The following is a 14,121-nucleotide window of genomic DNA, read 5'->3' on the forward strand; positions in this document are numbered from 1 at the left end:
CATTGGGCCACTATTAATGTTGAACCCTGAGTGTGGGAAACATTCGCCTTCACTGGACTCCAATATCATTAAAAATATTCTACTGTACTATTGTCCTCTTGAGTGGAATTTCTCTTTTATACTGTACACAAAATCATCACCTTTTTGTACCTAATGTTTATTAGCATTTTTTGTATTTTAAATAGCAATAGACTATAAAAACGATATTCGGAAAATGAAACAGACTACATGAAATAAAACAATTTAATTTCAAATGAAATATGTATTAAACAATTTCTAGAATTTAAGAACATCAATTACTTAGTAGTACTTTGGGAGTACTTTTTCATTTGTATCATATGTTATTGTTAGAAAAGTAAGACTTTCTACTGTGATTCCAGATGTGCATTTGAGAAATAACTGTAGAACACTGTTGGGGAAACTGTAATGATCGTGAAAATGATCATTGTAATGCGGCTTTAGTGACACAATAAAAAGAGAAAGGGTTTGGCCTTTATTGCTCCTCTTTTTGTTCAGTCCCTGCTGAGTTTTCATGAAGACAGTACAATAGTAAAGTAATGAGACATGGACGATCACACCTGATTCGTAAACAGTGGAGCATGGACTATATACATGTGTTTGTGTGTGCGTGTGTGTGTGTGTGTGTGTGCGTGCGTGTGTGTTCTTGAGGAAGCACTCATTTCACACACCAACCAGAGAAGAACAAACATCCTGCCCTCCCCACCATCTGCTATCAGGTGTTGTCATTTCATCTTGCTATATTTGTTGCCCAAATTTATTTATTCAGCCTTGACTGTGGTCCGCTCTCCACTCCGGTGATGTCGTCTCTTCTGAGGGAGGAGATGCAAAGGGTTTTATTTCGACCTGCAAAACAGAGACTGATGGAATTTATTGAGATTGAAGAAACGGAAATTGGACGACATTTCCTCTGCGTTTCAAGTAAGAAACTTTATTTGCTGCTGCTTGAAATTATAACAGCATCTTTGACATTTATTCTCCCGTCTCAAGAACTGTTGAATGATGATAAAATGCACATGCACACTGGATTTATTTCTCCCCGGCCATTAGTCATCCATTTTCAGGACTCTCACGACTGTACTCTATGTAACAAACAGCCACTTCATGCACAATCCTATGTAAAGTGCCACATCGAAATTCAAGCCTAAGAAAGCTAATAATGTTCACATTTGTCTACCAGAGAGGTTTTTATTTAGGACTATGTTTATTTGTACCTTGGCTAATTATTTGATTTACTCATGGGAATCAAACTGTTGTGTGTTTCTGCAGTTGGAAACAGAAAAAGGCTTGTGCAGTTATGCATTGTGCGGTGCCAGATGACACAGGCTCCCCTTAAATCTGGATCCAAAAGGGGCCACACCAAACGCTCCAGCATCCAGGAGTGCTATAGGAGGACAGAAATCTGGTCCCTGCAAGACCTGACTCTGGTGGATGGGCGAGACCCTGATGTGGTAATCTTTATCATGACTTACCGTATCGTTTCAATCAACAACATAACGAAAGGTAGATATTTGAGGATGTATTGTACGGACCACAAGATTGGCTTAATTAATTGTTTAAAATTTGTGGCACATTTGGGTGTAAACTCTTTGTTTGTAAATTATCCATTCTCCTGTTTGATCATTTAATATGACTTGTACAACATCCATCAAATTGCATTCAAACACTTGTGGAAGATTTTTCGGTGCAATACAAATGAACAAAACAGATTCAAAAGAAACCCTTTTGATCCATAAGTATTCTACCATATCCACTGCTTAACTCTGATAGCTCTACAAATAAATTCAAGTTCTTATACATCGACGTTCCTACAACATTATATTGTTGGAGGCATTGGATATGGATCAGTTTTTTTGGATATTTTGTTTAACTCTCAGTTGCAAAAAAAAAAGATTTTAATCAGCTTCTTAAAATTCTTTATATAATATTGTAACAAATGGGATCGTTTCAGCAAGCCAAGGACTTGTTGAAATCAGAATATTATACGAGCTGTTATGGAAATTGTTAATGGTGAAGTATTATTTTTCATCCTAATATGATGACACTGCTCCAGCCACAGCCCAACTCAACGTAATTTTTAAATTATAAATATGTTTGAATTCATCGAAATTCATTTAAAATCGAAAAGTTTTAAAAATAATCAAACTGTCACATGACATTTGAGTCTTATGTACGGTATGTGTTTCTGCCTCAGGATGACCCCTGTTTTTTGCTCCACTTTGACAAAGTCCGTACAGTACACGCTGTCAGCTGCTCGGCCAAATACGCATTCGTGCGTGCTCTGGTTGCTCTCAGTGAACAGCACTGTCAGAGGTCGCTGAACCTGGACAACTTTGACTGGGCCTACATCAAACCCACATCGTTCTATTCCAACAGAGGAGACTGTGTGGTGCTATCACAGATATGTTTCTATGCGTTCAACTTGGTATGTCTGTCCATGTGCCCTGTGCCTCTGGAAACATGATAGAGAGTCAAAATGATGTGTGTGTGTGTGTGTGTGCGTGTGTGTGTGTGTGTGTGTGTGTGTGTGTGTGTGTCACTGAGCGTGTTTGTGTGAGTGTTCAGGTCATAGTGCGTGAACATGTTCACTGCACATACAGTGCATAGCATCCATTGAGAAGGAAGAATTCATTGAATGGAGCTTATGTTGCATTATTGAGCCTAGGGCAAGGCTCAATAATACTTACGATAAAACTTAATGCACGTTCATAATGAATTCAGGTTATAATTAGCTATTTTTTTCTTTTTAAAATGACCATTCACAGTCTGTACTTATTATAGGTATTGGTTCTTTGAGACAATTCATGCATTTCAGTTCATCCGCAAGGAATATGTCCTGTAAATGTACTACAGTACAGTACAAATGTATCTAGTACCATCCATTTTATGTACTGCTTCCTGTCATTAGAGTCATGGGTGAGCTTGAGCCAATCCCAAGCTGACTTTGGTTGAGAGTCAGGGTACATCCTGACTTGGTCGCCAGACAATTGCAGGGCACATACTGCTGGTGTCAGTATCTTCAAAATAATCACTATTCAGCACTGCCCAAAAACGTCATGTTGCTTCATTTGTTTAAAAATGTATTGTCAAAAGAGATGAGCCAATTTTCAACCATTTAGATTGGTCAATAATTTGTAAAAGTAACCCGAACTTGTGTGTGCGCACGAATAGTATAGATTTGTGAAAAAATGACTTTCCAAATTTTGACGGGAGGTTCTGGCCCGACATTGGCGATATAGACAAACAAACAAACACTCAAACTGATTTCGAATTTACAATCTTTAACCTAACATTCATATTTTTGGAATGTGGGAGGAAGCTCAAGTGTCACAAGCATAGGGTGAACACAGGTAGAAAAGTTGGAGAACCCACACAAGAAGGCCAGAGCTGAGATTCAACTGAACTGTGAGGTAGACGTCCTAATCAGAGGCCCACCATACTGTACTACAGTACGTGTACCGTACTTATGGAATACAGTATGTGCACAAAGCGGTGTGGTGTTTTTCCTGTAAAATCTCATGATGCACTGCCCTTTCCGGTATTGCCAGGTGTGGTTGCTTATATTCGTCAAGACATCGAAGAAGACGAGAGAGGACAGTACATCAAACTATCACTGCTGTGTGTCTGCCCAGATATACAAGTACTTCATGGTTTAACTCTGCTTTGATGAACAGCAGAGGAAGTGGGGTTGTTAACATTCTCAGGGATACATTTGTAGTTACAAATAGCACCAAAGTCTGTTCTCTGCATTTTCTTCCTGCTGATGTCATAATGTAGCTGTCAACCATACAAGGGCGCCGTTTAGAACTCCAGAGCCGTTCATTTTGACAGTTCTCAAGTTTTGATGCATTGTTACACTGTTTACATAGATTCACGATGGTTTCATTTTGACAGTTCTCAAGTTTTGATGCATTGTTACACTGTTTACATAGATTCACGATGGTTTTGGCCTTTTAAGTTTGTCTGTGTGTGAATGTATAAATTATTCCCTTACTGCCATTTTATTGTATTAAAAAATATATACACTGTATTTACGAGTTATTATTTCTATGCTGGGTTTCCTTCGCAACCACTTTTCAGGATTTTTGAGAAAACCCACCATGGTCAATAACAGTTCAAATCTAGAGGAAGCATAACATCTGCTTCCAAAATATTGACAAGGCTGGGTCTAAGGATGATTAAGACAGAAGGTTCGCCAAAGAGTTCTCCGCAAAATTGAAAGAGAGGAACAGACTCTATCTGAAGCTCCACCACCTAACCACCTAAACTGGCACCGTCTTACGCTGAAGGGACGGGAGGAACTGGGTGAACTCTGGTGGTCCCAGGAGAGGATCCATCGTCCATAATTTACATAAAAAGTGACGACAGACTTTTCATCACCAAGATGCCTTCAATAGCTTCTGAAACAGCAAGTCAAAAACATTTAAGGTGATGACGTCACCGTCAGAGCGCAAGCTGTGAAATTTTAGTTGTATTCTTATAAATTCTTCGTTTAGTACCACTAGAATTGCTTCTGCATTGGTGAGCGATTGTTATTATTATGTTTAATGATGACGAAACGTGTTTAGTTAACTCACTTTATTGATAATAAAAGTTCAGTTATGTAAATTTAGTGATAAGAATTACATTTATTATTATTACCTATTTTTTGATTTTGACCGATCATGTATCAAAAATTAATACGCCCCAAAAACAAAGTGGTTATAATGCGTAACACGCCTTAGTTCATTCACTATCGCGCATGCTGCATCAATACCATCGATATGAACATCGGCAGATACGACACGCCCCTTTTGAATTGCGTCCTTTTGACGACGCTAAACTAGGAGGCGCCAAGGCGTTATGCATTATTAGTATGGATGCCAAGATAATTAAAAAAAGATAACGTACAAATCACACGTTTTTGCATTGACAAAGAGGTTAACGTAACAATGAACTTCGCTTGAGTATCAAGCAAGTTACAATTGAATTTCAATGGTTGTCCCTCCCAACATGGGCGCAGTGTAGGCACGTCGGTTGACAGGCTAACAACAGCCAAGTAAACTATGTTAGCTGCCCCAAAATATGCCTGACAAATAAAAGCTAAAGAAACACCCAAGAAAAACGAGTGAAATAGTTTCACTCGATTTTTTTCATAGATTAACATTTTAAAATGTTTCCTAATTTTACCTGTTGTATTATAAAAACTAAAATTCTGTACTTGTGCTCTTTTTGGTACCGGCGCAGATAGAGTGCCTCGTGGTTCTATTATTGCCGCCAAAATTCAAGTTATGAGAACAGTGCTGTCGGTGATACTCACTGGAAAACCTTGAAATTGTTATTTTGTGGCGAAAAGTACGACTCATTTTCTGAGGGCACCATCGAAGGGGCGGCTTAGAGATGCACATTAAGTCAATTATCATCGAAGGGTTCAAATCCTACGCACAACGGACTGAGATCAACGGCTTCGACCCGCTCTTCAACGCCATCACCGGGCTGAACGGTAGCGGCAAGTCGAACATTTTGGATTCCATATGTTTTCTCTTGGGCATTACGAACCTTACTCACGTAAGTGGCATTTGGGGATCCTTCTCAAAGTCACATATGTGGCATTTCATGCGTTGTGTGAATAAATTCGTGGTTCCACTGGAAAGGTTCGAGCCTCCAACCTCCAGGACCTGGTATACAAAAACGGGCAAGGAGGTATCACCAAGGCCACCGTGTCCATCACTTTTGACAACGCAAACAAAAGCCAAAGTCCTTTGGGCTTTGAAACACATGATGAGATCACAGTCACCAGACAGGTGAGTAAAACTACGACTGTACAGGTGAAATTAATTTTGTCGTTCTCTAAACTTTGACAATTTTGATACTATTTGCACCAACTTACTGAACACCAAAGTTTACAACAGGGGTTTGAGTCATGAATGGACAAAGGAATTGAGTCGATATTTAAAAAGTCCTCTTCATCGTGCTATTTACATTTGAGCATCATTCTTAAGACCACAAAAAAGACTGAAGCATTTGGTCATGAGATAATCAAATTAAGTTCACCTGAACAGTGTTAAATTTAGGTTAATTGTGAAATTGCACACACAAGTCAAATATTGCTAACTTTGTGCTTAGGAGTGTCTAACTGTCTCTTTAAGGTTGTAATTGGTGGCCGAAACAAGTATCTCATCAATGGAGTCAATGCTAACAATACTAGAGTCCAGGACTTGTTCTGTTCTGTTGGCCTCAATGTCAACAACCCTCATTTTCTCATCATGCAGGTCAGCCTTCTGTTCACTTTTCTCTTTAATTCTGTTTATTTTGTGATACCAACGTGTGTTACTTAAATCTTTAGGGAAGGATCACCAAAGTTTTGAATATGAAGCCACCAGAGGTAATGTCCGAACACGTCCAAACAGTTGCTGTTTCGCAGATATGGCATAAAGGAGTAATGTTTTTGTGCTCTTGCAGATTCTTGCCATGATCGAGGAAGCTGCAGGGACCAGAATGTATGAATGCAAAAAGATTAGCGCCCAGAAGACAATTGAGAAGAAAGAGGCCAAGCTGAAAGAGATCCACACTGTATGTCGGCTCCCAAAACTTTACAACAGTGTCCTGTAAAATACAAAGAAAGTGTGTTGTCATTTACACTTTTAATTTTTTAGATTTTAGATGAGGAAATTACTCCAACCATGCAGAAATTACTTGAGGTATGTTGACCCACACAATACACACACAAGTTAAATGCTAGTGTTTTAAAGTCTTGGAAAAAGTGTTGGTTGCTTATCTGAGTAGCTTACTTTTTTTTTCCATCCATCTGTACAACTTTTTTCCCGCTTATCCGGGGGTCGCGTCACAGGGGCGGCGGCTTTAACAAGGCAGCCCAGACTTCCATCTCCCCAGCCCCTTCATCCAGCTTTTCCAGTCTCTTCAACGTGTCCTGCGCTTTGCCACTGAGGAGCATTTTAAACCTATGCATTCATTTCTTCTCTTTCTTTCAAACTATTTAGATCTAGCCCTGGTGTATTGTTGTGAATTTCTTAACCCACATACGTGCTAAGAGCTTGAATAATTGCATAGATCTCACTGAACAAGATGCATGAACCCTGCAGGAGCGATCGTCTTACCTGGAGTACCAGAAACTAATGCGTGAGATCGAACACTTGTCGCGCCTTTACGTGGCCTGGCAGTTCTTGTGTGCCGAGGAGACCAAACTAAAGTCTGCTGAGAATCTGAAAGTGATGCAGAACAACATTGCCGAGATGCAAGCCACCCTGGCTGAGAACGAGAGCAAAGTCCGTGAGCTTTCTGTGCAGATTCAGGAACTCAAAGACAAAAGAGACCAGGTATGCCCACACAGAGCTTGCCATTCTGAGAAATAGGCCCCAGAAAAAAAGCATTCGTTCTATGCTTGCATTCTGTTTTTCTTTATTGCTGATGTTCAGGAAGTGAACAGTGTGCTAAAATCTCTGGAGGAAACGCTAGCCGACGTGCAGCGTGTGGACGCGAAAGCTCAGAGTGCTCTCGATGTGAAAAAACAGAACTTTGAGGATGAAACCAAGAAGCAGGCGGAGCTTGTCAAGAGTATGCAGGAGGTCGGTATCAAGACGCCGTTTGAAATGTTTACCCATCCACTTTATGGTAATGATGATCTAACAGCTGAGTCACGTGATTTAATCAAAGCCGATGCGATATACTGTATTTAAGGACAAGAAGATGCTGTTGGTGAAAGAAAAAGAGATGTCCAAGTTGACGGAGCAGCTTCAGGCTCTAAAAGAGGAAGGCCAGAAAGATGGCGCGACCCTTGAGGCTGCCGAGCAACATTTTAAGGCCGTGTCTGCCGGCCTGTCCACCAATGAGGATGGAGAGGAAGCCACGCTGGCCGGCCAGATGATGGCCTGTAAGAATGACATGAGCAAGGCCGACACTGAAGCCAAGCAGGTGAGAGACTTCCACGGAATTCAGGGAACGCTCTCTGTCTTTTTCGTTTTTTAAGATCCCCCCCTTTTGTAGCCTGATCAAAGATATCTTAATTGGTCAGCCTCTGTCCTTTCCTCTAAGGCCCAAATGACACTGAAGCACGCCCAAGCTGAATTGAAGACCAAGCAGGCCGAGGTGAAAAATATGGACAGCGGCTACAAGAAGGATCAGGATAGTCTGCAGGTTATCAAAAACCGCAAGGAGAAATTGGAGGCCGAGCTCGCTAAACTCAAATATGAAGGTACTGCCTAAGCATCTTATGAGCTTGGCAGTTACTGTTCTTTTGAACGATTTGTGCTGTATGCAGATGGGAAGGAGGAGAGTCTTCTGGAGAAGAAAAGACAGCTGTCCAGAGAGGTAGCAAGTCTGAAAGAGAAATACGAGCGGCTTGTGTCTCGCTTCCCAAACCTTCGCTTTGACTACAAGTAAGTCACATGAACTGAGCTGTGTGAGTAGAACAAAGAGTTGAGGCATCTATTTGCATGAACGTTTTATTCACTAATTTAATTGCAGTTCTAAACTGTTAAAAATGTCTTTCAGAGACCCTGAACGTGGATGGGACCGCAGTAAAGTGAAAGGACTGTTGGCCAACTTGATTTCAGTACGCGACGTTTCCTATGCGACTGCCCTGGAGGTGGTCGCCGGCGGCCGACTTTATAATATTGTCGTTGACACAGAGGTGAGAGTACTGTGCGTGGATTGACTTCAGACATGTGGCTTCTCATATTTAACTCTCAAGGGGGGGGGGGTCTGTGTGTGTGTGTGTGTGTGCGCGTGCGTGTATGTGTGTGTGTGCGTGTGTGTAGGTGACAGGTAAGAAGCTGCTGGAGAAGGGGGAGCTGCAGCGGAGGTACACCATCATTCCCCTGAACAAGATCTCTGCCAAGACACTGAGTGACAGAGTGGTCAATTCTGCAAAGAGCCTGGTGAGCAAATCAAATCTTTCTCGTGTGTCATCAACCAGTCTGTACTTAAGAGACTGTCCATTTCCTCTGTCAGGTGGGAGAAGACAACGTCCACACGGCTCTATCCCTGGTGGGCTATGAGGCGGAGCTGCGCAAAGCCATGGAGTATGTGTTTGGCTCCACCCTGGTGTGTGACACTCTGGACAACGCCAAGAAGGTGGCTTTTGATAAACAGGTGCTGACCAAGACCGTCACTCTTGGAGGAGACATTTTTGACCCGCAGGGGACTCTGAGTGGAGGTGAGAGCAATGAGGAAGCGCACACACTCGCAGTTTCCAAGCATTTACAGGTTCTTGCTCAGCTACACGTGTGCCTTGTTTGGGAGAGATGTTTGCAAAAGTCTCATTTTGGTTCGACACAAAGATAATTGGTCTGCTTTCATGGGGGACCCCCCTCCCCCCCCTCCCTCTCTCCGTTGCCAAGTACCCTATTTGCTCATATGAGGTTCAGTTGGTTTTAGGACAATTTATGTGGCTTGATCATTCTTTTGGAACAATTTGGAAGTCCAAACAAATCAGTATCTCTTACAAAGAACTTTTTGTAAAGGCGGACTTTTGATCCAATCATTGTATATGAACTGATGGAATAATGCGGGCGTTCCAAATGTTTTGTTCCTTTCTCTTTTTTCCAGGCGCTCGTTCACAGTCTGCGTCGGTCCTAAGCAGCCTGCAGGAGGTGAAGGAGGTTCAGAGCAATTTGAATGAAAAGGAAGCCCAGTTGAGGGATACTGAGCAACAACTGGCCAGCCTGAAGGAAACTGCTGAGAAGTAATGAGACTCCAAAATAGATGGCGATGTTCTCATCAGTCATTCGGAATTGGTTCAGTTCTCTAAATGTTCTGTCCTGCGCTTGATTCCTACAGATATCGTCAGCTGAAACAGCAGCATGATTTGAAAGTGGAGGAAGAGCAGATTTTGCAAGCCAAGCTGCAGCAGAGCTCCTTCCACCAGCAGCAAGAGGAGCTTGAGAGGCTGCACAAAGCCATCGGTCGGACGCGTTTCAAACGACTTACCTTCTTGACACAACTACTTTTTCTTATCGTGTACATGTTGTGCAACCAGAGGAGAGCGAGGAGACTCTGCGTGTCACCAAGGAGGTGCAGAAGCGGGCGGAGGAGAAGTTCAAGGTGCTGGAGAACAAGATGAAGAACGCAGAGGCAGAGAGGGAGAAGGACCTGAAAGCCGCCCAGCACAAGCTGAATGCAGCCAAGGCCAAAGCTGACGCCTCCAATGAGAAGCTCAAGCAGAAGCAGCAGGTTCGCCCACATGCCACTCTCTGGATTTGCCTCGAACGTCCCAAATTCGTTTTGCAGCGACTGGTTGGTGTCTGGGTTGATAGGAGTCTGATGCGGTGGCATTGGAGTTGGAGGAGCTGCAGCGGGAGCAGGCGGGTTACGAGCAGCAGATTCAAGCTGTGGACGAGGCCACCAAGGCCATGAAGGAGCAGATTGACAGCATGGCCGTCACTGTGTCGCAGAACAAGGTACGCTTGGATTGATCAAGCAGTTATACAACAAGATGATTGAGCGTGGACCAGACATTGAAATGTAGAATGACTTAGGGCCGCAGCTATTATTTTAGTATTTGAGTGTCCCGCTTAAAATTCTATGGAATAATCAAGTATTTGGCTAAAATATATTTTTGCTAGGTTTAAGAGATATGGGGGTAAATGGGCTGAAAACGGACGGACACTGCAAACACAGGACTGCTGCTGTTGCTGCTGCAAAAAAAAAGATGTTTCTAGAGAGGAAAATACAGTTTGCTGCTATTTACATTTTATGTTTCAAAGAAACTGTTGATTATCGAAAAAAGAAAATTTATATTTAAGTGAAATGTCTTATTTACTCTTATGTTTTCATAATTGTTCTTTACGGTGGCCGGCCGGAGCGAAGGCTGCTAACAGCTGAATGCTGCAAATATAAAAATATGATGCTTTAAAAAAAATACAAACGCACTCATGGAAACTAAAAAACCACATAGATCAACTACAAGACAAAAATGCTGCAAGTACGAAATCCTCCAAACGCTGCCAACCGTCTTTCCTGTCTTGAAATATTGGCAGATGACATCTTGGGCTCATCGACGCCGTGACATCGGAATCACAGTAGTGATTACAGGAACATCCCAGCATGTGCCGTGAAGGCCAATTCAAACATAAAAGCCTCCCAAGGCTGTTGCATTGATTTGCATGTATTATTTGCCGGGCTTTTATTTTGAAGATGGCCTTCACAGTGCATTGGCGGCGTGCTACTGTTGTTCCGGTGGGCTTTACTCTCCTTTTGAGAGCACAAATCAAACAGTGTAGCCATGGCAGAAAAAAAACAACATTCTTTGAGCCATTATTTTTAATCAACGTACAGGGACTCAAGGACTCGTTTCACCTCAAGAATTAATAGTCAAATATATCATGCTCCTCCCACTGCACTATATTTCACATTGCGTATAACTGATTTAAAGACACTCAATTCTTCCGGTGCACAGCATGTGGTCAGATTGTGTTTGTTGTTGTGCAGGAGGCCGTTCGAAAGGCCCAGGAGGAACTTTCCAAGCAGAAGGATGCCATCATGGCTCAGTTCAAAGAAATCAAGGTGAACATTTGCTTTTGGACCACCACTTGCGAAGCTTGTGTTAAGTGTCATGAAGGGGTATTTAAAGATACCGTTTGAGAATCACTGTCGAAATAACTGTCCTAAGGAAGTATTGGGGGAAATTGGCAGCGCTCCTCTACTTTGCCTCCTTTTAATGTGTTACATGAAGTGGTTGTTTCTGTCTCATGAATGTTTTAGGGCAAAACCACTGAAGCTGACAAGATACGAGAGCAGAACAATGAAGCCCAATTGAAGATCAAGGAATTGGAACACAACATCAGTAAACACCTCAAAGACAGTCGGGATGCAGCAGGCGAGGTATACAAGCATTCACGTGTGTATTTGTTAGCTGAGCACACGCACTTCTTATCCCTTCCTCGTTCTTCTTCCAAACAGGTTGCCCGGATGCTGGAGGAGCACGAATGGATCCAGTCTGAGCGTCAGCAGTTTGGGAGGCCCAACTCCTCCTACGACTTCAAGACCAACAACCCCCGTGAGGCCGGCCAGCGCCTCAAGAAGCTCCAGGAGACCACCAGCAAGCTGGAGAGGAATGTCAACAAGCGGGCCATGAACATGCTCAACGAGGCCGAGGAACGGGTGAGACAACACAAAGGGAAAATGTATAGAACGGCTCTTTGGAATATGTTTTACCTCCAATTCAGTGTGGGGGATTGATTCCAGACCGACTGGCCATATGGCACTATTGAGAGACCGTATCAAAAATCACTGGTTGATTGATGTATTGCCCCCGTGTGCAGTACAATGACCTGATGAAGAAGAAGCGCATCGTGGAGAATGACAAAGCCAAGATCCTGCAGACCATTGAGGAGCTGGACCAGAAGAAGAATGTGGCTCTCAATGTGGCCTGGCAAAAGGTTTTCTCAACATCCTTCGCTGTGCAAATCCTCTCCTGAAACGAAATAAATCTCACTTCTGTGGCAGTAAATGAGATTATTTTAATAAGAATCATTATTCTTAAATGCCGAAAAGTAGCAACAGACGACGGAGGGCAAAAGAAGCCAATGCTAATCACGAAGATCATATTTTGTGTTGCCAAACAACAAGAAAAGTGATTTGGTGTACGCTATTCGCAGAAGTCTGGCTGAAACTGCTTATGAACAGCAAATTAGCAAGTAAATCACATCGAGTAAAACAAACAAAAAGCAGAAAGAATTAATCAGATTCTTTCTACCTTTTTAAGAGGAAATACTTGCTTTTCACTTTTTTTTAAATGTCATTCATTTTATATGGTATGATTTCTGTCTTATTTATGAATGTTTTTGTTCATAGTGAATATTGTCCTGAAGCTTAATTTGGGGAGAGAGGGAGAGAGAAAAAAATCGTGAATTGAATTTGCAATTTCTGTCGGGGGAGCATTTCAATCCTTTTCCTGTAATTGTTCATCCCCAATCACATGCATTGTTTGATCTGCCAGGTCAACAAGGACTTTGGGTCCATTTTCTCCTCCCTGTTGCCTGGAGCCTCAGCTAAGCTCGCCCCGCCGCAGGGCTGCGGCGTCCTGGACGGTCTGGAGTTCAAAGTAGCCCTGGGCAGTATCTGGAAGGAGAACTTGTCTGAGCTGAGTGGGGGGCAAAGGCAAGCGCAGGAACTTAATCTCACATATTCTTGTCTTTTGTTTTTGTTTTTACAATGTCAAACATCTGTCTTTAAGGTCGCTGGTGGCCTTGTCTCTGATCCTAGCAATGCTGCTCTTCAAGCCCGCTCCAATCTACATCTTAGATGAGGTGGATGCCGCGCTGGACCTCTCGCACACGCAAAACATCGGGCAGATGCTGCGGAGACATTTTACACATTCACAGGTTGGCACGGCGTTAAAATGCCTGCATGAATTCCGCCTTGATGGTTAAGTTCCATTTGTTAAACATTTAAACACTCTTTCAACAGTTTGTGGTGGTCTCGCTCAAGGATGGCATGTTCACCAACGCCAATGTCCTTTTTAAGACCAAGTTTGTAGATGGCATGTCCACGGTGTCACGCACTGCCCTCAGTCAGAGAGACACCAAAGGTCACGCACAACAAGCCACGGCTAAAAGACTGGCGGATTAAGTCTCTTGTTTGATCAACATCATCATCACATGTTGTACATTGTTCATTTTTTAGCATGAATAGTAGAAACTATCATCCTCATTGCGATCATCGTTACTGTTTCACTCTCATCAGCTCTGTTATGTTTAACATTACTTCAAACTTGTGAATATTTTTCAACTGGTCTTTTTGTGTCCCCTGCTTCTCTGCTTCACGTCTTTTTTTTAATGCCAATACATGAATGTACTTAAGTAAATAAAAATATTGCTTTGGACCTATTGCTTCATTTTTAAACTTGGGACTCATTTTGTGTTCAAGAGCTGCATTTAATTTTAAAACGGGAAGATGGGTCTCATCATTAGGTAAGAAAACTTAAAATGTGGACAAAGGTAGTATGGTTAAAGTTTATTTTAAAATACTTTAAAAAAAATTGAATCAGCACTTCAGTTTACAATTGTTTCATTTCTTCATTTAATTAAACTTAAATTCCAGTACATGACAACTGTTTTACTATTTTTTTTATATTTGCAACAAAAATACAATTATTGTTTAAAA

General features: G+C 42.1%; 2 protein-coding genes across 2 annotated transcripts; both read left to right on the forward strand.

The window, feature by feature from the left end:
* Nucleotides 1–545: 545 nt before the first annotated feature.
* On the forward strand, nt 546–4,032 carry exoc1l (exocyst complex component 1 like). Its single transcript, XM_052083726.1, has 3 exons — nt 546–939; nt 1,288–1,469; nt 2,213–4,032. The coding sequence occupies exons 1-3, from the start codon at nt 819–821 to the stop codon at nt 2,480–2,482; spliced, it is 573 nt and encodes a 190-aa protein (XP_051939686.1). The 5' UTR covers nt 546–818; the 3' UTR covers nt 2,483–4,032.
* Nucleotides 4,033–5,255: 1,223 nt separating this feature from the next.
* Nucleotides 5,256–13,840, forward strand: smc2 (structural maintenance of chromosomes 2). Its single transcript, XM_052083468.1, has 25 exons — nt 5,256–5,565; nt 5,652–5,801; nt 6,147–6,269; nt 6,344–6,382; nt 6,460–6,570; nt 6,654–6,698; nt 7,101–7,334; nt 7,434–7,583; nt 7,696–7,929; nt 8,050–8,209; nt 8,276–8,393; nt 8,509–8,647; nt 8,775–8,894; nt 8,968–9,172; nt 9,565–9,700; nt 9,796–9,920; nt 9,995–10,188; nt 10,272–10,415; nt 11,446–11,520; nt 11,719–11,838; nt 11,917–12,117; nt 12,279–12,395; nt 12,956–13,116; nt 13,193–13,340; nt 13,426–13,840. Exons 1-25 carry the CDS (start codon nt 5,398–5,400, stop codon nt 13,585–13,587), a joined length of 3,579 nt encoding a protein of 1,192 aa, XP_051939428.1. The 5' UTR covers nt 5,256–5,397; the 3' UTR covers nt 13,588–13,840.
* Nucleotides 13,841–14,121: the final 281 nt, after the last annotated feature.

Source organism: Hippocampus zosterae, chromosome 13 (assembly GCF_025434085.1).
Source record: "Hippocampus zosterae strain Florida chromosome 13, ASM2543408v3, whole genome shotgun sequence".
Classification (NCBI taxonomy): Eukaryota; Metazoa; Chordata; class Actinopteri; order Syngnathiformes; family Syngnathidae; genus Hippocampus; species Hippocampus zosterae.

What these genes read in the sequence shown, in the direction of transcription:
- exoc1l (XM_052083726.1), top strand. Translation starts at nt 819, where the DNA reads ATGTCGTCTCTTCTGAGGGAGGAGATGCAAAGGGTTTTATTTCGACCT. An exon ending in ACATTTCCTCTGCGTTTCAA is followed by an intron (nt 940 to 1,287) that starts GTAAGAAACTTT and finishes GTGTTTCTGCAG; the next exon opens with TTGGAAACAGAAAAAGGCTT. An exon ending in ATGGGCGAGACCCTGATGTG is followed by an intron (nt 1,470 to 2,212) that starts GTAATCTTTATC and finishes TTTCTGCCTCAG; the next exon opens with GATGACCCCTGTTTTTTGCT.
- smc2 (XM_052083468.1), top strand. Translation starts at nt 5,398, where the DNA reads ATGCACATTAAGTCAATTATCATCGAAGGGTTCAAATCCTACGCACAA. An exon ending in CCGACACTGAAGCCAAGCAG is followed by an intron (nt 7,930 to 8,049) that starts GTGAGAGACTTC and finishes CTTTCCTCTAAG; the next exon opens with GCCCAAATGACACTGAAGCA. An exon ending in TCAATTCTGCAAAGAGCCTG is followed by an intron (nt 8,895 to 8,967) that starts GTGAGCAAATCA and finishes TTCCTCTGTCAG; the next exon opens with GTGGGAGAAGACAACGTCCA.